The sequence below is a fragment of the Grampus griseus genome, assembly GCF_964374135.1.
Source record: "Grampus griseus genome assembly, chromosome: 20".
In the NCBI taxonomy this organism is placed as follows: domain Eukaryota; kingdom Metazoa; phylum Chordata; class Mammalia; order Artiodactyla; family Delphinidae; genus Grampus; species Grampus griseus.
The window spans coordinates 14,625,934-14,650,443 of record NC_139014.1 but is presented as its reverse complement, the minus strand read 5'-3'; the positions used below and the strand labels follow the sequence as shown (position 1 = coordinate 14,650,443).

The 24,510-nt window shown below is 42.1% G+C and overlaps 1 protein-coding gene across 6 annotated transcripts in view; it reads right to left on the bottom strand.

The window, feature by feature from the left end:
• STRADA (STE20 related adaptor alpha) overlaps positions 1-20,750 on the bottom strand; it is a 29,670-nt gene extending 8,920 nt beyond the window's left edge. The window contains exons 1-5 of one of the 6 annotated variants that reach the window (XM_082679357.1): positions 20,646-20,750; positions 12,123-12,202; positions 9,214-9,271; positions 6,946-6,974; positions 319-421 (exon numbers count right to left, since the gene is read on the bottom strand). In XM_082679357.1, the coding sequence (XP_082535483.1) occupies positions 319-421; positions 6,946-6,974; positions 9,214-9,271; positions 12,123-12,158 (226 nt within the window). In that variant the 5' untranslated portion in view covers positions 12,159-12,202; positions 20,646-20,750. Of the gene's footprint in view, positions 1-318; positions 422-6,945; positions 6,975-9,213; positions 9,272-12,122; positions 12,203-20,383 lie in introns of those variants that run through there. The other 5 variants (XM_082679359.1, XM_082679358.1, XM_082679360.1 and 2 more) reach the window with 5 other exon arrangements.
• Positions 20,751-24,510: the final 3,760 nt, after the last annotated feature.

Here is a 24,510-nt window from a genome sequence, read left to right as displayed (position 1 = left end):
AAATTGAAGTTAAAACTTTCGTTTCTGTTATTTCTTGATTTTTCTTCCATCAGTTCCTTCTCAGCCAACTATTCTAACTGACTATGGCCCAGGACACCAGAAGTGTACAGCCCAAAAGGAAAAATTGAAAAGAGCTTCTCTCCTGGAAACATGATCTCTTCCCCTACACTTGGAAGAAGAAAACCATAGAAGAACCACAAAAGCCAGTTTTGTCTCCACGAATCCTGCCAACTGGCTGACAGCTTCTGGCACACATTCACCCGAGGATGCTGAGACGGCTGCCATGATTCCCTGGAGCATGACAGTCCTGGACATTACCTATAACGGTGAGCAGCTCATAACACCCTCCCTCCGGCAGAAAGCTACTCATGATCTCCTGTTTAGAAAAGGATGCTATCGACTCTGCGCTCGCCTCATTGGTCTAAAGAAAAAGAAAAACAGGTTAGTAAGAGGAACTTGGGGACGGGATGAGAGTGGGGAGATGGTAATTCAGACCCACAAGGAGACTGGCATATAAACAAACATACAAACTCTGACCCTGGAGCAAAGAAACAGTTCCAGCCCTACTTGATGAGAAATAGAAAGTAAAGCATCAGTTGTTCAATGCAGTCACTGGCACTAATATCAGAGCAAGCGTGAGCGCTATCTACGAGTGGGGGTGGGGACAAGGGCCAGTTCTAGTCAACACTTGGTTTGCTTGTCCTTCCCAACAGCTGGCTCATTTGCTAAAAACTATGAAATTCTTACTTGGGAAAGGATGTCTGGAGAAAGGCACATTTAGAAAAGAGAAGGGGAATGGAGAGGTGGGGTTTCTCTTGAATTTCCTGCTGCATTAGGGTCCTTTTTTTTTTTTTTTTGGCTGCGTTGGGTATTTGTTGCTGTGCGCCGGCTTTCTCTAGTTGTGTCGGGCAGGGGCTACTCTTCCTTGCAGTGCGCAGGCTTCTCATTGTGGCAGCTTCTCTTGTTGCAGAGCATGGGCTCTAGGCTCATGGGCTTCAGTAGTTGTGGCACGCGGGCTCAGTAGTTGTGGCGCATGGGCTTAGCTGCTCCACAGCATGTGGGATCTTGCCGGACCAGGGCTCGAACCCGTGTCTCCTGCATTGGCAGGCGGATTCTTAACCACTGCGCCACCAGGTAAGTCCCTAGGGTCCCATTTTTAAGGTCCTGACTAAAAAAATCCCAAAGATCAGACGCTGAATCTTGCTATAGGCAAAAAGTGGCCATATGAGGCCCCCTTGTTAGCAAACCAAGAGGCCAGACCAATCATTCCCTGACATTTCCAAGTGAAGCCAGAAAACAGCTAACACACTGGGCTGCAGGCGGGGAACAGAGCTGTCAGGTCTCAGCCATCATCCCAGGCAGCAGAAGTGACCTGTTCCCTCGTCCCTGTGCACCCAGGCTGCAAATGAAGCTGGATTCCAGCCATTTAGGATGTGGGTGTCACATGTGAGGTCCTGATGGAAAAGTGCCCGGCAAAATACATGGCAGGCCAATGGCTCTTCCTTCAGTTTAATAGGTTCAGTTTCCTTCTTCCAAACCTAAATTTATTTGTATGATTTAGGGACTGTGAGTATTTTTCTTTCTTTGGGATCCTCTTTCTTGAGATGTATGTCTAACTGAAACAAAGAGCCTTAGGCCAGCTCACATGTCATATGCTGCGTTCCTAAACCTGCCCTCCGATCAGGAAAAGGTCTTTGAATACACGAAGGCTCTTGGCTCAGCACGAGACAGAAAAGTGCTGGAGTCGAGAATGTTCTGACGTGCTGGTGTCACCTTGGGGTGGGGGTGGGGTGCCTGACGTTTGAAACACATCTGGTTTCAAAACAGTTGATGCTGCCAGTGACAAAAGAAACCAAATGGGGTTTTACCTCCAGCACCACTTAACATTAAGAGGAACCCAGTCAAGCAGAATTGAGCCCTGTTAGCAAATCCCAGTTCCAATTTAATCAACTTTCTATTTCTAAGATTCACCTATATTGTTGTATTTAGCCTTATTGTATAATGCTCATCTTGTGAACATACCTCAATTTATCCTTCCAATGCTGAGGGGCTTTTGCAGTTACTTTTCATTCTGCTATTACGAACTGTGCTACTAAAAACACACTTGAATGTGTTTCTTGACACATAAATGCAGGAGTTACACTAAAGCTTACACCTAGGAGTGGAACTGGAGGTCACAGAGTATATGAACATTCGACTTTAGAAAAAAATGCCAAACGGTTTTCCACAATGGTTATATCAATTTACATTCCCGCCAGCGATACATGTATGTTCTTGTTGATCCATCTTTTCCCCAACACTTGGTATATTCAGACTTCATTTCTGCCAGTCTCATTGTGGGTCTGATTTACATTTCCGAGTGCTAATGAAGTTGAGCATTTTTCATGCATTTATTGGCTACGTGGGTTTTCTCCAGAGTGAAAATGCCTATTTCTGTCTCTTGTCCACTTTTCTATCTAGTTGTTTTAATGCAGGATTTCCCCAAAGGAGGCCCCATGGAACACGGATCCTGCCAGTTAACGCATGAAAAAAGTTTACACGTCCAATTAACTTACAAAATGCAGCACTCTCCTTCTCATGGACAACCACAAGGGGTACTCCCATATTAAGGGCTTTGAGAAGTTCTGTAATTTGACAAAGTATAACTTCGTTTAACCTAACATTTCCCAAAGATACCTGTCCAGAGAAGTCTTGTTGTGCCTAACATCCGTTAAATTTGGGGGAAGATGATTTGGGAAAGGCTGTTTTAAGTAAAATATGTGGTATAATGTGAAGACTCGCGGCTTAGGGGCCAGGGATAGGCAGAACTTGAACTCAGTCTATCCCTTGCTCTGTGACCCTGGGCAGGTCCCTCTAAGCCCTGAGATCTTCATCATCTCATCCGTGGAACAATCCCCACTTCACAGGGTTGTTGTGACTATGAAATGAGATAAAATATGTAAAGAGCTTAGCACTACTTGGTGTATCACAGGTATTCAATAAATATGAATTCTATTCTTCCCCTCTCTCTTTTGCTGTCTACTTTTTGGTCACTCTCCTGTTCAGCAAAGAAGATGGAACAGAGAAAATGGAGAAAACAGAGACTCCTAAATAGGGCTTGATCGATAGTTAAAGTTGGTTTGATTTTGTTTTTTACAGGTTTCTGTGTTTCCAAATGCTCTGAAAACAGATTCTAGGATGACTTAATAGCCACTGTAGCTTCTTGAAACTATCTTGTCTTCAAAGCAAGATACTGGTGCCAGCCAGTGCCTCACACAGACAATCAAGGAACAAAATGGAGTACAGATTTCGTAACAGGGAAGAACCAAATCTGACTCCATGTTGGATCTGTTTTACTTTAACCTTTGCTTCCATTGCTTTTGTTCACTAAAGGATACTGTCTATACACAATGGCCTGCCTCAGGGAACCCTGCCCCTCTGCCTGAATGTTAAACCAAAGTGCCTTTGTTCAGGGAAGCATCCTGACCCCGTCCACCTGTGGATGGATGCGAGAAAGAAAAAATGAACACATCCCCTCCCCGAGGCTGGCCATTCAAGGTGATATTTGCAAAACTTACGGCCTTTTTACTTTACTTCCTCATCTCCTCCCCGCTCTGTTCTATAAAAGAAACTGGCATCCAAACTCCGATAAGATGGTTTTTTTGGAGACGCTAGTCCGCCATCTTTTCGGTCTGCCGGCTTTCCGAATAAAGTCATATCCCTGGCCTCAACACCTCGTCTCCCAATTTATTGACCTGGTGTGCGGCGAGCGGAGCAAGCTTGGACTCGGTAACAATTTGAGCAAAAAGCCTAAACCAAGAGCTCCGACACAGCGACTCCCCAGCTGCTGAGAACGTCGCCGCCGGCTAGGCTGACTTTGGGGAGTCCCAGCTTCACCTCATACCTCTAACCCGCTGCACAGACTCTTGCTCTGTTTTGCTGTTTTCTCAAGTATCGACCTGCCCTCAATAAAATCAGTGTCACCGGTTAACACAAAACTCAGCGGCTTGCTTTCGGACCCAACACCCCCTACTCCGGCCTGTGAGGATCCACACGACCCGGCCGCTGCCTACTTCCACGACTTCGCCCCACACGGGGCTGCCCTGACCCACCGCACCTGACCCCCACGAACCAGCAGTCTTAGCAACCTCGCACCGGCTGTCCCTCCTTTTGGGACACTCCTGCCCCACTATTTTCCCATCGCTGCTTCTCCTCGTCCTTGAGGTCTCAAATGTCACCTATTCATTGAAGACTCTGTCCCGCCGAGTAAAGCAGCTCCCAGTCACTCTATTATGTCATCTTGCTTGATTTTCTTCATAGCGGTCACTGCAGTTTATTTTGTCTACTGCCTGTCTTCTCTACTAGAACGCAAGCTCTGTCGGGGCAGGGCCTGTCTGTCTCCTTCACTGATGTATTCCCCAAGGCCTACAACAGTGCTGGCATCTACTTAAAAAGTAATCATTTAAGCAACGTTTGAACTCAGGAGGTTTTCTGCCCATGACCTTGTTATTCCCATGGGCTGGAGAGGAGAGCAAACGTACCAGTCGGTTCCACTGGAGACAGTTCCACATGCTGACTTATACCGCAAACGCCAGCCCTCCTACAACACATTCCCTAGCTTCCCTGTTACCCGGGGAACTTCACAGATCAGAATCTGACACCTGCATGTGAGAAAGGACTGCATTTTTTAGCAGGTAACAATATGGCCCCAACGAGGACAAACCTACAATGACTTTGTATTTGAAGGTCTCTCCTCTGATCTCTAGGCAAACTCCTTGCTTCTCTAATTTGAAAAAAAAAAAGGACTATGAGGAACAGCTGAGACCTGAGATTTAAAAAAATTCTTTTATAGGCACTTTAAATAACTCCCTTTGGATAAACTACATATAGGATACTTTTTTCTTAAAATTACCTATCTCCCTTTTCCTTGCCAGGAGTGCACGTAAGACATACTACCTACCAGGCTACACACTAAAGCCACACTTTTGTTGAGCCTAGGTGAGAAATGATTCATTAAACTACTGATATGATTAGTTCGTAACTTGACAATATTTCTACTGTCTTCGTTGACTATGGAAAACTACTTCAAAGTGTTAGGTTTAGAAAATGAAATTCTTTAGGTAATTGGGAAGATGAGTTCATTGGGCAAATCCAGAATCGCATGAAATGAACTCGTCTGGTGGCTGCTGTGACCCCTCTACCATTCTGTCCCCAACTCCCCGGAAATGACCCTAAAATGGATGCTTTCTACTTTGTGGATGTTCTATAGTCTGAACTCAGACAGAAGGCGACCTTTATTTAGGAAAACAAACAAACAAAGGCACTATTTTGAAAGGAAGAGATTCGGTCTGGTTTTACCACAAGAAAGGCAGGTTAGTCCATTATACTGCTTCCGATTTAGAAAAGGTCAAAATTCAGATGAAAAGGAGATATTTAGCCCATTCTCGTTAAACATAGCATGGCACGGTTTTATTAGTATAATGTATAATCTCAAATTGCCTAGAGAAAGAAACGAATTCTATCGAAGTCTTTTCTTAGTTTCCCCCACCATGAAAAGCACTTTGTTCATTTTGAAGCATTTGAAAAACACATAAGCTACTGCTATCCAGAAATGACCATAAAAGGATAACTTTGTTTAAAGAGCTTGTTTAAAGACAAAATGCAATAAAGCCCACAAACACAATATTTATGAAATGTCCAACAAATAAGCACATTCAACCTCCCAAAGGTTTCACACAGGATAATTTTTGGTATAACGTCAGCCGCTGTGAAAATATAAGAACTATATATAATTGGCGCTGTACTCTGGAAAAATACCCAACTGATCCTATAGGGCACGTTTTTGGTCTCCTGACTGGAAAATATTGGGATCTGATAGTGAAGTGCTCTTGGCTAGGAAAGCGCAGCCAAGCTTTACTCAGAAAGAAATCCCTAGTCAGCAGCATCACCCTTCACTCACCTTGGAGCTGCCTGCAAAAGGCACAAAGGTCTGTTATCTGAAAAGAGGAAGACGTCTATGGAGAAAAGGGCTCTTATCCTCTCTGTATAAGACACTGATTCACAGTATCAAAAGGAGCTTGGGGACTTCCCTGGTGGGGCGTAGTGGTTAAGAATCTGCCTGCCAATGCAGGGGACACAGGTTCGAGCCCTGGTCAGGGAAGATCCCACATGCTGTGGAGCAACGAAGCCCGTGAGACACAACTACTGAGCATGCGCTCTAGAGCCTGCAAGCCACAACTACTGAGCCCGCATGCCACAACTACTGAAGCCCACGCGCTCTAGAACCCATGCTCCGCAACAAGAGAAGCCACCGCTTGCCCCAACTAGAGAAAGCCCGCGCGCAGCAACGAAGACCCAAGGCAGCCAAAAATAAATAAATAAATAAACAAATTAAAAAAAAAAAAGCAGCTTGGCACGCTGCTGTTATTTCCACTGGTAAAATAAACTAGAAGAGTAAGAAGCAGGGCAAGAGTCTTGAAACTTCTGCCAAAAAAATACATTTTCTGTTTTGTACTTTAAAACATGGGGTTTTGTTTTTAAACTAGATTTGACGTCCTGCCTTATAATCTAGACAGAGATCTATATTATCTCTGTGGACTGAAATCTATTATTAATAGACTAAGGATGGGAAACTTAGTACTACTAGCCACTGAAAGATAACCACATGTTAGAGTGTTGAAACTGTCCCTTTTAGTTTTTGGAGGGGGTGGCTGGTGACTGGTAAGGCTACAAAGGGGAGGAGACAGAAAAAGTGCCTGAGAGTTTTTCAGTTTTCAAAGTACACATCAGAATCTCTCTAGGGTGAAACCTAAGTCCCCACAAGGAGAAGAATTATATACCATGTATAAAACTCAGTGACAGATGAGCAGAAACATAAAATGATAAGCCAACCAAAAAAACATACAACATTCCACAAGTCACCTCCATGCAACAAGCCACAGTGCTAGAGCCTGGAAAATCACTTACTTTTCTCCGAGTGTCACCCGGAGGCTGCTCTGGAGTGGAGAGATTGAGTGTTGGCATTTTGGGTTTTGGAACAAGACACACCCACATTCAGAACAGCAATTACTGCACTTAGGACTACATTTACTAATGGAAACCACTTAAGAATCATTACAGCAAAAAGTGCCTGCAGTGCTACATACACACAAACACACACACACACACACACACACACACAGCCCCAGAGATCCACAGTAAAAATGCTGCAGATAGATGGAGTTTTAAACATGAATCTATGGCTCTTCAAAACTTGGCAAGGCTCTTATTCTACGGGTATTCTTTACTGAGTACAACTCAACTGCTATAGTTCTGGTCATACAATTACTTTCCATCAGCACACAATGTTACTTTCAATAGGCTACTTTCAGAGTCTTATACTGTGAACATAAAATTCATTATAAAATTATATGCATGGTTGGCTATTTCCCAGGGAGTGCAGGGACTAGAAAACAGGTTTTCCAAAATAAAAAGACAAAAAAGTTTTAATACAGTCACATGTGTTTGTGGGACCATTACCCAATTTGATTCTCCAGTCAGATACATTCTATTCTAAATGAAAATAAAGCAAGGGCTTTTTGGCTCTCTGCTACTCCTGATGAATAAGAATAAAGCAAAGGACAACTTAAATGACTTTCTGCTCCAAAAGAAGACAAATTCTGTATCTGTGCTTTTTATTTTCTCTATTCTGAAAAGTGATCAAAGTAAAGATTTTAACTGTAAAGTATTGGAATGATTACACATCTCCAAATATCTTAAATTATATTGCTAGATATTGGGTGCAGAGTAAATTAGCCTCAATTTATCAAAATAAGATTTTTGTGTGTGTGCCATGGACATCAGTTTTCTGGTATATAAATGGCAGGAGCGGCTGCTTAAGAGGGGCTTCTTACAAGTCAAAGATAAGCCAGGTGAATAGGTAAAAGGAAATCAAACCAAGGCTTCTTAGAGCAGAAGGCAAATTCCAAGCTGTATCAGCTTGGTAACATACACTTCATTAAGCTGTAAACAATATACAGAACAATCTCTTCATCCTCCTCAGACCAGAGACTAGGGAATTTTCAAAAGACATCCAGAGATCCTACACTCAAGACACTGAAACCAAAATCCATTCATCTAATTCACATAACTGGAATATTTTTAGCTAATTAATGTAAACTGGACTTCCAACTCAATTTCCATCAATGCCAATGTTTACTTTTAAACCACTGTATTGCCCTTAATGCTGGGGGAAAAAATGAGAATAGCACCAGAACATAGTATTTTTGTTCCACTAGCCTTTCCTTTACTGTGCAGATTACTTTTATTCTTTATAACCAAAACAAAAATAACTCATCATTTTTCTAAACTCTTATTTGTCTTCTCTAAAACCCTTTGACAAAGTTTATGAATAATTCAACTCCAGAAGTTCTTTGAGTGGCAGTAGGGAAAATAAATTAATAGGTGCTACCTAGTCACTAGCAAGTTTGAGTTTTCAATTACTCAAGCCTCTCGAGGTAGTTTGGATCAGTTAACCAACACACTCTATCTGATAACCCATTTCTTTAGCTATAGGAGCTGAAGAGAGTATCATGGTGTACAGATAAAAAGAAAGGGGCTTTACTACTATTATTTTTATAGAAAAAGAATTTTCCTTGCCTTAAGTCAAGATCACAGTTCCCAAAACAGCTCAGTTGGAAAATAGCCAAAGGGGAGTGCCTGGGTTTGTTAAACCTCAAAATTGCAAACCTACTTTACTTCGAATCAACATTTAGATTTTACAATAGGAAGTTAGTATTTTTGTCCTGACAGATTTTTTTTTTCTCTAGTCTCTAAGTCTCATGAAAAGATGAGTCAACTAGATTGATCAGAAAAACCATAACTTTTATATCACTGCTACCTTTGTCCTGACTATAATTTTATTTTTTAAATCTTCAAGGCTAGAGACTTTTAAACACCTACTTTTTTTCCTTTAAGAATATGTATTTCATAGCCAAATACTTAGAAGAAACACGTGTGCTTTTAAGTAAATACTGGCTTTCTAACAATCAAGACAGGCCAAGGACAACTGCCGGATTAGTCCTCAAATTTTGGGGAAAGCATGGATTCAAAAAGGAGCCAAGTAAATATAACAGCTGTAGCCAAACAAATATAACAACTTGCCCTTAAATTGCTAATTTCTATAAATTGATTTAATCAACAAAAAGGCAGCGATATTTATCCTGAAGTGATGGCTAAATGCCATACTGTACTTACCTCCAAATAGTTCCAAATCTCTTAAGCCCTCAACAATGAACTTTTCCGAGACCCACCGCTAAAGAGGAAAACCCCAAAGAGAATTAGTATTTCTTCCAAGCCACAAAAAATTAACTATCAGCCATTAGATAGACAAAAAGACAACTACAAAAAGCGAATCATGCAGTACAGTTAAGCTACATTTCTATGGAAAAGTTTTGAAAAGAATCTTGGATTTAAATCAACTGAACACAATAGATTAATTCCTTTCTCTATTCTTCTTTGCCTAATTTGATGAACAATTCTTAAATCTGACAGATGAGAAATAAGTAGTACTGGCCCTGATAATGAAGCATGCTTTTGTCCTTCCTACATATAAAAGTGCCTTTTGGTTCCATCTTATTCATCCCATGGCTGTCTATTACAGATGCTTTGGATCATTAATGCCAATTTGAAAACTACTGGAATTCACACACAGAAAATAGGGATGAAACAGTTTTTCACAAGCCTCTATTAGTTTGTAAAAGGAAATAGCAAACTGCATATTCTTTCATCCGCTAGGATTTCTAAAGACGTCACCAACGTTTACATTTTCTACCAAGTTTACAAGGACCAAACTAGCATGACTAATCTATGGTTCACTTTACTGGACTATTTCAAACTAGTATTGGATTTCCATCATACCGATCAGCGGTCTGGTTTCACCTGAATCAGGTTAGGTTGAAATAGAAAAGCAGCTCATACATAAAAGCAATGGGATCAAGGTTGTATTTCACTCAAGGGCTGGTATTAAAGCTTGGCTTAGGGGTATTCTTTCCACTGGGTAGAGTTCAGGCTAAGGAGGGATTCTGTTTTGTTTCTCTTAATTAATAGAGAGGTTTACTCTTTCCAATATAAGTTATTCTTACCACATAAACATAAGAAAAAGGAAGATTAAGGAACATTCAGAAATAAGTTGCATAATATGGACTATGAATTTAAACTATAACATCATTCTCTATATCAATTTTTTCCAAATTAAAAAAAGAACACTGTAAATTTAAAAAATTGATATAAAAAATTTATATTCACTGGAACACAAAATATAATTGACACCTTAATATTTAAAGAAAGTGGTATATTAAGGGAGTTCCCTGGTGGCCTAGTGGTTAGGATTCCAGGCTTTCACTGCTGTGGCCCGGGTTCAGTCCCTGGTTGGGGAACTAAGATCGCACAAGCCGTGCGGCCAAAAGAGAAAAAAAAAAGAAAGTGGTATATTCACAATGTCTCACAGTACACATACAGTGTTACAGAATTTTAAAATAATTACTACAGCAGTTAGAAATTGAGTACTTGATAATAAACAAGATAGTTTTTTAGGAAATCATTTAGGAAGCTTGTAAAGAAGCTAAACCCAGTATTTGTTCTTGAGGTCATTTTAGCTAGTGAAGTTCTCAGGTGTAATAAAATTTTTCAAAAAGCCTTCAATTAAAACCTATGATGGCAGTTCCCTGGTGGTCCAGTGGTTAGGACTTCGTGCCTTCACTGCCAAGGGCCCGGGTTCAAAAAAGTGTTCCAATGATTACAATCTGATGCTGATTTTTTTTTTATTAATTAATTTATTTATTTTCGGCTGCATTGGGTCCTTGTTGCTGCACGAGGGCTTTCTCTAGTTGCAGTGAACGGGGGCTACTCTTTGTTGTGGTGCGTGGGCTTCTCATCGCGGTGGCTTCTCCTGTTGCGGAGCCCAGGCTCTAGGCACACGGGCCTCAGTAGTTGTGGCACACGGGCTCAGTAGTTGTGGCTCGTGGGCTCTAGAGCACAGGCTCAGTAGTTGTGGCATGTGGGCTCAGTAGTTGTGGCTCACGGGCTCCAGAGCACAGGCTCAGTAGTTGTGGCACACAGGCTTAGCTGCTCTGTGGCATGTGGGATCTTCCTGGACCAGGGCTCGAACCTGTGTCCCCTGCACTGGCAGGCGTACTCCACACCACTGAGCCACCAGGGAAGTCCGATGCTGATTTTTAAAACACACAAACTGGGCTTCCCTGGTGGCGCAGTGGTTGGGAGTCCGCCTGCCGATGCAGGGGATGTGGGTTCGTGCCCCAGTCCAGGAGGATCTCACATGCTGCGGAGCAGCTGGGCCTGTGGGCCATGGCCGCTGGGCCTGCGCGTCCGGAGCCTGTGCTCCGCGACGGGAGAGGCCACGGCAGTGAGAGGCCCGCGTACCGCAAAAAAAAAAAAAACAAACACACACACACACAAACTCACTGAAAATGTGTAGGAAACAGGCAGATCATTAGTAGGTACACATCTACACTGAAAAGGGCCAGCAACTCATTTAATGTTGAATGACTGATAATCATAAAATAAGCCACCTTGTTTCTCCTCTATCAGACAAGCTGGTGGGTATATTCTATGTCTCTGGCCAGCCTCTGCCTGCAAATTCGTTTCTTTTTTTAAAAAATTTATTTATTATTTATTTTTGGCTGCGTTGGGTCTTCACTGCTGCACGCAGGCTTTCTCTAGTTGTGGCAAGCGGGGGCTACTCTTCGTTGCAGTGCACGGGCGTCTCATTGTGGTGGCTTCTCATGTTGCGGAGCATGGGCTCTAGGCGTGCGGGCTTCAGTAGTTGTGGCACACAGGCTCTGTAGTTGTGGCACACAGGCTTAGTTGCTCTGCGGTACATGGGATCTTCCCGGACCAGGGCTCAAACCCGTGTCCCCTGCATTCACAGGTGGATTCTTAACCAATGCGCCACCAGGGATGTCCCTGCAAGTTCTTTTCTTAGGAGTGGAGGCTGCAATACCTACTTTACTTTCTACATCCCTCACTTCTGTATGATTCTGAACATCACATAAAAAAAAACTCCAAAAACCTCCTACAATATCTGCCAAACACACTGCTTTTCAGAAAATAAAAAATAGTAAAGCCAGAAGAAGAGAAACACTCACCCTAATTCGCTCTGGTTTACTTACAAGAAAAGACATGAGTTCCTAACGTGTAGACCTACTTCAATTTCAAAAATTTAAACCTAAAAGGAAAATAGACACAGGTAGTTAGTCAAATCTGCTTTTATAGAAATATTTGTTGATTAACAAAAACCTACTATGAGTCTACCATTCAAAGCACTGCACTAGACCTACAAATTCCTAGATTCTAAAGATTTGTTTAGAGAAACTTTAAGTGACAATAAACCTGGATGTACTTTGGCCAAATACATTCTGAAATACTGCAATATCTGTAAGAGAAGTTTTTTATAGGGTTTTTTTGTTTAAATTAATCTTTAAATTTCTCATGACCCAACCCTCCACTGGCCCCTCTGCAGAAGCAATTACCTTCAATTCTTTTGTCTGTTTATCCTCCTTTTTATCATCATTCTTAAATGCTGTTTATGTGTCATGACTTATCCATTTTAGACATTTATCTACTAACTTCCTACCATGGTAGGTGAAGACTAAGCTCTCCTACATCAACTTCCTGCACCCTACATTCCTGCCTTCATTCTCCCAACATAGTTCTGACATAAATTTTGGTTAAAACAATAGTCCAAATTTACATTACTAGGACTATGCAAACATGGTTCTTCATTGAGGCAAACAGAGGTGACCGCGTCTTCTGCCCCATACACTCATTTTCCCCCCCTAGAGTTAATAATGGTCTCATTTCTTCACTTGCTTGTTTTTCCATGTAGCTATTAACTTTTCCAAATACTTCAACATTTCTGCTATTAGTCTCATCAGTGTGTTTTTCCATACACTCAAACTCATCCATTCCAATTTTCCCCTGGAGACGGCCTTCCAGAGGCCCTCCATCCTGCTGCGGTCTGGACTAGCTGCTTAGTCAGTTGCACTTAGTCAGCCTTTATAGTGTGGAGATTTGGGGCTTCCAATTCTGGGGAATATCATTTCTTTGACAAGAAATAGGAACAGAAACTCTAATAGTTAAAGGTGTACTGCTAGAATTAGCCCCCAATTTTGTATTTATTTCACTCATACTTTACAACTCTCTGCTTTCTAGGAGACGTCTTCAAACTTTATTTTCCAACCTTTCTACTAAGTTTTACATTTTTGTTACCCATTTCCAAGAGCTTTGGCCATTTCTCAAATGTATCTTTTTTCATATCATCCTGATCTTATCTTATGTTTGCTATTTATAGTTAAGAATTTATATCTAGAATGGCTAAAAGCATAATACATCATGACCGAGTGGGGCTTACTTCAGGAATAACAGATTGGTTTAACATTTAAAAATGAGTCAATGTACACAAAACTGTCTTTGTTTGAAGTTGTTTGCAAATAAAGAACAACCAATTTTAAGGAATTTTAAAAAATGAATCGATGTCATTTTACCTTATTAACTGAGTAAGCAAGTAAAAATACAATCATTTCAATAAATGGAGAAAAAGCATCTAACAAAATTCAACACTAACCCACAAGTTAAAGAAAAAAAACCTCTTAGTCAATTGGGAATAGTCAACTAGGAATAGAATAGAAATAGAATTTACCAAGTCAACTTGCTAAAAGATACGTATAAAAAATTTCAGGGGAGTGGGGATGGTGGTGTGCTGAATTGGGCGATTGGGATTGACATGTATACACTGATGTGTATAAAATTGATGACTAATAAGAACCTGCTGTATAAAAAAATAAAATTCAAAAATTAAAAAAAAATTTATAGCTAACATCTATTAACAGTAAAAAGAATGAATGAGTTTCTTCTAAGGACAGAAGGAAAGCAAGAATGTTCTTATCACTGCTATTCATCATTGTACTAGTGGTCTTGGCCAATGCAAAAAGGCAAGAAGAAATAAAAGGCATATAGATTGGAAAAGATGTAAAATTCTTTATGATTTTCTATGTAGACATGATTGTATACATAGAAAACTCTAAGTATTCTATAAAAAAATCATTATACTTAAAATGAATTTAGAAAGGTCAATTATAAAATGCAATTGTATTTCTATATACTAGCAACAACCAAGTAGAAAATGAAATTTAAAAAACAATACCATCAATAATACCTACAAAACCATAAAATAATTAGGAATATTTTAATAAATTATGGATAAGACCTGTACGTTTAAAATTATAAAACACTGCTAAGAGGGATTAAAGATGATCTAGATAAGAGGTCTGCACAATGTTCATAGATTGGAAGACTCTATATCATTAAGATGTTAATTCTCTCCAAATTGATCTACAGATTCAGTGCAATGCTAATCAAAATTCCAGCAGACTTTTAAAAGAAATTGATAAGCTGAGTCTAAGGTTTACATGGAAATACAAGAGACCTAAAATAGCCAAAACAGTTTTGAAAAAGAAAGTTATGACTTACATTACCTGATTTCCAGACTTACTTTATTGCTATAGTAATCAAGACAGTGTACTTTGGTCTAAGGATAGACAAATGGATCAGTGGAACAGAAAAGAGAATCCAGAAATAGACCCATGCATATATGGTCAATTAATTTTCAAAAGAATGGCCAAAGTAATTTCATGGGGAAAGACAGTCTGGATACAACTCGATATCTGTTTAGAAAAAATGAACATTGACCCTTACCTTACATCGTACACAAAAATTAACTTGAAATGGATCATAGAACTAAACAGAAAGTTAAAACTACTAAAGAAAACAGAGGAGAAAATCTTCATGATCTTGGGATAAGTAGAGATTCAAAAAAAGAACATCAAGAGCATGAAATATAAAACAAAAAATATGATAAACTGATCTTTATCAAAATTAAAAATGTCTACCTTTGAAAGACACCACTAAGAAAATGAAAAGATTGGGAGAAAACATATTGTGTGTGCATGTATATGTGTGTGTGTGTGTGTGTCTACAAAGGACTTTATATACAGAATACATAAAGAATTTCTATACTCAATAATAAGACAACTCAGCTTAAACAACGGGCAACATATCTGAACAGAAGATATATGAGTGGCCACTAAGCACATGAAATGATGTTCAACATCACTTGTGATCAGGGAAATGTTCATAAACCAACACTGAGATACCACTAAACAGCCACCAAAATGGCTAAACATAAAGACTGACAATACCACGTGTTGATATCAACCAACCAGAACTCTCATATGTTGCTGGTGGGAATGCAAACACATATGGCCACACTGGAAAATGGTGTAGCAGCTTCTTATGACCCAACAATTCTGCTCCTAGGTAATCTACTCAAGAGAAATGAAAACATATTTTCTCATAAACTTGTACATGAATGCTTGTAAAAGCATTATTCACGAGAGCCCCAAACTGGAAACAATCCAAACATCTGCCAACTGGTAAATGGATTTTTAAAATGTGGTACATACACCAATGTAATACTACTCAGCAATAGAAAGGAACAAACTACTGATATAGGCAACAATTTCATGTTAAGTGAAAGAAGTTAGACACAGATCTACATACTGTTTCCATTTACACGAAATTCTAGAAAAAGTAAAAATGCAACAGAAATCAGATCTTTTTTTTTTATAAAGTTATTTATTTTATTTATTATTTTTGGCTGCGTTGGGTCTTCGTTGCTGCGCACAGGCTTTCTCTAGCTGTGGTGAGTGGGGCTACTCTTTGTTGCGGTGCACAGGCTTCTCATTGCGGTGGCTTCTCTTGTTGCAGAGCACGGGCTCTAGGCACGCAGCCTTCAGTAGTTGTGGCACACAGGCTCAGTAGTTGTGGCTTGCGGGTTCTAGAGCACAGGCTCAGTAGTTGTGGTGCACGGGCTTAGTTGCTCCGTGGCATGTGGGATCTTCCTGGACCAGGGATCGAACCCGTGTCCCCTGCACTGGCAGTTGGATTCTTAAACTCTGAGCCACAAGGGAAGTCCCATAAAGCAGATCTTGCTTGCCTGGGACCAACAGTGAGATGAGGGACCAACTTCAAAGAGACACATGAGAACTTTTCAGGGTGATGGAAAAGTTCTGTGTCTTTATTGCATGGTGGTTATGTGAGTGTATCTGTCAAAACTCAACAAACTGTACACTTAATACAGGCGTATTTGAGACTTCCTTGGTGGTCCAGTGGTTAAGACTCTGCGCTCCCAATGCAGGGGGCCCGTTGATCCCTGGTCAGGGAACTAAGATCCCACATACCGCAATTAAGCCCGCACACTGCAACTACTACTGAGCCCAAACGCTCTAGAGCCTGTGCGCTGCAACTAGAGAAGCCTGCACGCCACAAGAAGGCCCAGCGCAGCCAAAAAAACCAAAAAAAAAAAAAAAGTGTATTTTGTTATAGGTGAATTACATCTGAATAAAGTTGATTTTAAAAGTAAAATGATTAAAATAAATACTCAGAAATGCTTTTGAAGAATCTAGAAAAAACCCTGCCACATTTCCCTTCTTTCTTTAAGGTAGGGTAGGGTTGTGAGGGGTTGTGGCAGTGGTACGGCAATGGGGGTGGGGACTTAGTGTGGTGCACAGAATCTAAAAGTCCTTAGAACAGCTTCAGAGAAATCGAAGCAATGGTTTTCAATCCAGGGGAGTGAGGAGGCCTTTCAAAATCATCTATAGATTTTTACCAAATTGCATTTATTCTCACCCCAACACTGATCGTATAGAAGCCCCACCCCACCATGCTGAGAATAATTTATCCTGCTACGAAATAGTAAAAATATAGATTGAATTTGGAAAAAAAAGATTATTAGAATGCACATTGTCTAATAACATTAAACACAAAGCATCAAGCCAAAGAAATTTAAGAGAAGACAACATCCACGTCCATCTGTAGTCTACAACAGAAAGGAAAGAGAATATTAATGTAGATAAAGAGATGATTTTTATCCTCAGAAGGAATTATCTATGCTCTGGAAATAGAAAATAAAGTCAATTCCAAAACACTGTATAAACAAATATAACTGCCCAATTGGAGAGACCCAAGAACTGGTTCTAGGCTGCCACTTCAACAGCTTCTCTAATGATCTGAACCACTGGTTCCCAAATCAGGATGTGTTTCAAATTCATTTGTGTTGTTAGAAAAATCTATGGATGCCCGCCCAAACTCCCACCTCCAAAGATTTTAATTCAGCAGGTCTGGGGAATGCAAAAGTAGAAATGGGCAACACTTTATGAAGTTCAGCAAAGGGAAAGATTACAGTTAGCTAGGTGGACCTGGATAGTTTCATTGAAGAGGTGGGGCTTGAATGTCAAACAGGACTTAAAGAAAATGGGAATTCCAAGCATAAAATAGTATTAGCTGCTGATTATTTAGTGCTTACATATCCACAGGTGTATCTCCTGGTTTCTAGAATAGCGCCTAGCACAGAGGAGGCACTCAGTAATACTGAAGGACTGACCAAATGTGCCGAGCAGTATTTCAGCACTTTGCATATACTCTCCAATTAATGTGAGGGCAGTTACAGAAGCAGAACTCCACACATATGAGAACAATTAACAGGCCTTAAGTGCATGCTAGATCACGGATCTTATTCAGCAGGCAGCAGGAAGCCACTGTAGGTTTTGAACAGAAAGGTGACAAACACAGAACAGTGGTCTACAGTAGTGTCTCTCAAACTTTATTGTGCATGTAAATCACTTGGGGATCTTGTTAAAATGCGGATTTTGATTCAGAAGGTCTGAAGTGGGGCCTGGTAGTTCTAACAAGCTCCCATATGATGGTAATGTTGCTGATCTGTGGACCATCATATTGACATTTGAGAAGCCTTGTTCTAAGGAACATTCTAAGGAATATTAATCTGCAAAACGATGGGAGAGGGGGAGGTGAAAATAACCCAGAAAAGGAATGCCAGTTAGAATACAATTATACTGGACCACATCTGTGGCGATAAGAGCCTGTGGCAGAGGGAATATTAAGAAATAGATGGATAGGGAGAAGGAAAAATAAAGAAATTTAGTTAGTAAGTACACCATAAGTCATCGAGCCTATCCTCCACCCTTTGGAAGAACTGCTTTTAAAAACTCCTGGGGCTTCCCTGGTGGTGCAGTGGTTGAGAGTCCACCTGCTGATGCAGGGGAAGTGGGTTGTGCCCCAGTCCGGGAGGATCCCACATGCCGCGGAGCGGCTGGGCCCGTGAGCCATGGCCACTGAGCCTGCGCGTCCGGAGCCTGTGCTCCGCAACGGGAGAGGCCACAACAGTGAGAGGCCCGAGAACTGCAAAAAAACAAAACAAAACAAAAAAAACTCCTGAATATAAGGTTATCTAGTCTCTGCTTGAAAACTTCTCATGCCAGAGACTCACTACCTAATCAGGGAACCCATTCTAACTGTGAACAACTCTGATGACTCCGACTTTTTTTGTGTGTGCCCAAGTAACTGGGAAAAGAGTAGCGTGTCAAAGACAAAATGGGAAAGCTCAGAGATGGAAGTTTTGGTGGAAAGATGAGTTTGAGTTTTTAGGTCATACTGAGGTTGAGAAAACAGTTATATATCCCAAGTAGAAATAGCATTCAGTTAGAGAAGTACTGAAAAGACTGATGCTTAAAAGAGGGGTTAGAGATGGCTATGTGGACTTGGAAGTTAGCAGCTAAAGCTATATGAGCGACAAAAATTCACTAAAGAAGAAAATGGTGAGAGAAAAGCAGAGAGCTGGGAAGTAAGCCTTGGAATAGGTCCATATTTAGGACATGCAGCTTGAAAGGCAGGTAGGAAATGGAACCCAAAGGAAAAACATTAACGATCCTGCTTCTCCTTGTGGACCACTAACACTCTCCCAATCTGCTAACTTTTACCTGTCCTTCACTACTCATCTCAGGTGTCCTGTGCTACAGGAAGTCCTCCCTGACCGCCCCTCCCTACCCATGTTAGATGTCTGGCCTCTGTATTCAACCCTTATACCTACCACTCTCTTAATTGCCTATTTATCAGTTTCCTCCACTAGAAGAGAGACTCTGTCAAGGCAGGGAATGCATTTCATTCACTGTTGCATTCCCAGGGGCTACTGTGACCAACACTTAATATTGGCACTCCTGTATCTGTTAACTTAATAATGGTAAAAATAATAAAAGCAGCAGACACTTATGTGAACTTAGTATGTGCCAGGATCTGTGCTAAATGCTTCATGGAGATCAGCTCACAGCAAGTATTATAGATCCTCGTTTCACAGATCAGGAAATTAAGACTCAGAGAGGTTAAATGCCCAAAGTTACACAGGCATGGGACTTCCCTGGTGATCCAGTGGTTAAGATTCCACACTTCCACTGCAGGTTCGATCCCTGGCTGGGGAACTAAGATCCCACAAGCTGTGTGGTATGGCCAAAAAATAAAAAACACACAAACAAAAAAAACAAAGTTACACAGGCAAGTGGTGGAGGACTGATCAGGTCTGTTCCAAAGCCTGTGCTCTAGAAACCATGAGTGATAATAGAGAAGCTTAGGGAGAAGTGTCAAGACTGTGTGTGCAAAGATATAATGACTGTAAAAGCATCACCTGATTGGACATTGAGGTTGACCAGATGCCAAGTGGTATAGAAAGGAGTTCATTTACTTTGATTTTTCCTTTTTTCCCTATTTTTGTCACTGGTTTTCTAAACTTCCTCCATGTCTGCGATGACAACTATAAACACTGCATTTGCGCCACAGTACCTCTAAGAAACCTAGTTAAAGGGTGGGGGTGGGGCAACAGATTTAACCCGTTCAGCACTAACATATGGCTGAATAGGCTCCTGGCCTGAGGAGATTTGAAAATCAGGAAAGATTTGGTTTCTTCAACTCTCAGGGACAAGAAACAGTCTTGGGGGTCTCTAAAGAAAAGTATCCATCAATCAATGAAAAACTGTTTTAATGCCACAAATACATATTGGAATACGGTTCTACCCCAACAGATATTACAATAAGAATCAATTCGAACGGCTTTTGCTCTTTTGGGAGAAGTCAAGTTAGAATATACTAGGATATCTTAGCAGAAGGCTGGGCATAGAAGTTAGTTCCCCATTTCCTGAAAACTTGAACAATTTTATTTAACCACACCCCTTCTCTCTCGCTCACCTCCCTACCCCCGCCCCTCATCTCCACCCCAATCTACTGTGAGCACTTAAACATTTTGGAAAACAAGACAGTCAGAAGCTCTGTTTAGGCTGATTCAGGGAGTACCTGATCTCTGTTCTTACGAGGGCCTGACCCACTGGCTATCCAGCCTGGGATGAGATGGGGATGTGGTGGGGGGATGCGGGGAGAGGGCAGCCTAGGATATGCCTCCTCTTTGCTAGATCAGGACAAATTGCCACCTGGGCCCCAGGTTTCCCACCTGAAAATGAGGGGGGAAGAGGAGAGGGAGCCCGGCAACTCTGCTCCGGTGTCTCCGGGCCAGGCCCAAGCCTATTCTGCTCTCGGGCTGCAGCCCCTCATCGCGGGAATCGAGAATTCGGGTGAAAAGGGGCCCGTAGAAGGCGAGGGGGGGCTTAGGATGGCCGCTCTGCCGGAGGCCCGCCCCCGAGGAGATGGAATCGGCGTCAGGGCAGGAGGGACCGTTCCCTGGAGCGCACCAGGCGGCCCCGCCAGCCCGGTACCTGGTCCTGGAGTTAGCAAGCAGTCTCGACCCAATCTCAGCTCCGCCTCCTTGGTTTAAGGCCGCGTTGCCGCCAGGCCAGTTGCTGGGAGGGAGGTACGCAACGTGCCATGCGCAGTAGAGGGACCCGGGGAGGGCTGGTAGAGAACCGCCCCGCCCCGCCCCGCCCGCCCCGCCGCGCCCCGCCCCGCCCCGCGCCGGAGAGGAAGGCCCGCCCCGGCCCGCCCCGGCCCGCTAGGCCCGGAAGGTGGGGAAGTTCTTCCTGGTTTCCGCATCTCTGCTGGTGCGGCCGGCCCTCAGCAGCGGCCTCTCAGAGAGCGGTTTTCCAGTGCTGAGTTACCTCATTACGCGCTGCGCATACCTGAGGCCATTCGGTCTCCAACGGAGGGGACACGTTTCCCCCCCGCGTGTGGAAGCCAAAGACCTAGCTTGTCGTCGGTGTGGCCTTCGGGGTCCGAAAAGGGCTCTCCAGAGCCTCCATCCCCGAAACAGGAAGGCAGTGGGATGATTTCAGTAATGTAGAGTCAAGGGGACTAGAATAAGGCAAACCAACACTGTCTGCTGACTTGGCTACTTTGAGTACTTTAAACTTCTTTTTTTCGTGTGGTAGGACTTGAGTGGGAAAATCAGTCTCGCAGTTTCCTTGAAGATATCTCAAATGCCCCTCACTTTGGCCTCTCGGGCACAAGACTGACAAGCTACAAAGGGGAATCCCACCCTTTCTCTGTGCCACCTTAGGTAAAAGGAGGAAAATATCTCAACTAGCTTTTTTTCCCCCTCTGGACATTTTTGGTTCTGGATCCTTCCTTACCCACAACTCTGAGAGACATGTTCTGTTTGCAGAAAACTGTCAGGTTTGCCTTGCTGGGGAAGCTAGCCTAAGCCAAGGCATGCAGGGCTTGAGAAAGGATGAAGCAGTAAGGGATGGAGCAAGGCTTCCTTCTGCGACACTGATTTTTTTCTTTTTTTTGCGGTACGCGGGCCTCTCACTGTTGTGGCCTTTCCCGTTGCGGAGAACAGCCTCCGGATGCGCAGGCTCAGCGGCCATGGCTCACGGGGCCAGCCGCTCCGCGGCATGTGGGATCTTCCCGGACTGGGGCACGAACCCGTGTCCCCTGCATCGGCAGGCGGACTCTCAACCACTGCGCCACCAGGGAAGCCCCCGACACTGCTTTTTTTTTTTTTCTTTTTTTCAGTGACTTACTCCGCCCACGGGGGTGGGGTGGGCTAGATCCAAAACTGGATATACGCCATCAAGTAATGAACACTCGCCCTTGCCAGCTACGACCCTTGACACGGATTTATACTGGTCTCACTTCCACGATGGGGAAGAAGTTCGCTCCATTCAAACAGGCACCGATGGAAATTTGATGCCGAAACTGAATGTGAACTCTGCCAGTGCATCTCAGGATCTCACTGAATTTTACACACATCACTTTGCTCTTATCTAGTGCTTTAACATTCCAAAACAGTATCCTCACTATTCTGTCATCAAATAAGATACTAGCTGCAAACTCGGTAAATGGACAAAGCAAGATAGTAGCAGAAATTGAAGTAAAATCCCTGCAATTTTTTATTTTGAATTACTTTATTTTTATTTATTTATTTTTGGCTGCGTTGGGTCTTCGTTCCTGTGCGCGGCGAGGGGGGGCTATTCTTCATTGCAGTGCCTGGGCTCCTCATTGCGGTGGCTTCTCGTTGCGGAGCACGGGCTCTAGGCAGGTGGGCTTCAATAGTTGTGGCACGTGGGCTCAGTAGTTGTTGCTCGTGGGCTCTAGAGCGCAGGCTCAGTAGTTGTGGCGCATGGGCTTAGTTGCTCCGCAGAGTATGGGATCCTCCAGGGCCAGGGATCGGACCTGCGTCCCCTGCATTGGCAGGTGGATTCTTAACCACTGTGCCACCAGGGACGTCCCCTGCGATGTTCTCTTGAAAAGACCTTCTTCACATGTGGTCTTGGGAATCAAGGATACTAGAGGAGTCAGTGCCTGAAAGATGCCAGACTTGATGCAGCCACCACAATGGGGAGTTTAAACACGTAAGTACTTCTCATTTGTTCTGTCCAGCCCAGTAGCTATGTCATTTTCTAACTGGATGTCAGTTGGTCAAGGGGGCTAAGAGATCTCATCATCTTCAGGACTGCCCACAAAAGATATTTTGAGAAACTTTTGGCCTAGACTCTGTTTCAGGGAGCAAATTTCCTTACAAAAGGGCCTCCAAAATCCAGATAACTTAGAAAACTGGTGTCATGAAAGGTCAATTTTGAGAGTTTACAAACTCAGTTTCTCCTTGCTTTGCTTTTGACTTGAGTCACAGGATGTACAAACTCCCTATTCCTTTTCACTTCTGTATCATAAGGGCTGGGACTCTCCAAGATTTCTGGAACCTTCTGAAACTTGCTCGAAGCCTGGAGGAATGGAGATGGACTGAAGATCCTGGCTATTTTGTTTTAACTCTGAGCACCCGGAGTGCACTGCCCTCTTTAAGATACCACATAAATTAACTGTGAGAAAGGTAAAACTAATTGCCTAGAATACTCAAGTGAGAGCTAGAAATGCTTACAATGTGTAGTTTAACAAGTTGAGCAGGATTATTTAATTTATAGAGCATTTTATATGTCAAAGCACTTTATGCATGTTATCTAATATCCTCTGAAAAGGAATTTTAGAAAGGGCAGAGTAGATGATGCCCACTTATAGATAAGGAAAGAGACTTGTTACAGCACTAGGACAGCACCTGGGTCCCTACCCACAAACCCAGGGCTCTTTCCTGAAGCAGAAAATAGCTTCAATTCTAGCTTTGCTACAACCTTGCTAAGTGATGCAGTTAACATGCAAGAAAAAGAGGCAAAAGAAAGCTATTTAAGCATTTAAGTTGGAAATGTGATAGGAAAGCAAAGTTGATACAACAAACAACCTAGGCAGATATGATATTATCTGATCTCCAAATAACTCCCATGGAACTAAATATTTTAAAAGGCCTGGGTGTCTTTTACATAAATAAAAGTTACACTATTTGGAAAAGCAAAATAGGTGAAATTAAAGAGGACAATTAATTTTAAAAGATGAAAATATAACCTAATAATAGCCATTAAGAGCAGAATAGTAGTAGACACAAAGTTCTCCCTTTCAGGGAAAAAAAAACAAAACAAAAAACTTTCTTCTGAAATTGGTATTATTTCTCAGTTCACAGAGCTGAGAAGATGGCATTCAACTTGTACACAGATAAAAACATTACACTTTTTTTCCAAATGCAAATAAATCTTTAGCCCATCACCAAACTCCAGAAACTGAGAAAATATTTTCACTATTGTTTTAGTAGTGTGTAACAGAAGCCACTCTTACGGGTATAACTGTCTTCTCCCTCTTACATGCTTTCAAATAATTCAAAGCATGAATTTGAATTCATGGAGCCAGGAACAGTAAGGAAAGAGAATCTGGGGTGATTAAGTACAGTATTTCATCCCTCACACCAAAACTAGATCCTTGTACAACACTGCTCTAAGTAATTTTCACGTTTCCAATTCCTATTGGATGGGTGGAATGAGAAAGCCAATTAATGTTTTTCTTTGGTCTAAGTTCCATCTAAAGAAAAGAGTTTCACATCTGGTGCCTGACAAGGAAAGTTTCTATTATTAAGGAAACAGAATTGTAAACTATACCCCCCCGCCCCAATAATACCCTGTCAAGTTTTGCAGATAAAGGTAGAGAACTCTGGAAGGATCTGCTTCGTTTTCACTGAGAGAAAGAAAAGCAAAACAGAATAAAGCAAAAATACACCACTTGGAGAACAGGCCTAGATGATACATTTTTTGAAGTGCTACCATTTACAGGAGAATTTTACATATATTACCTCTTAGTGTTGACCTA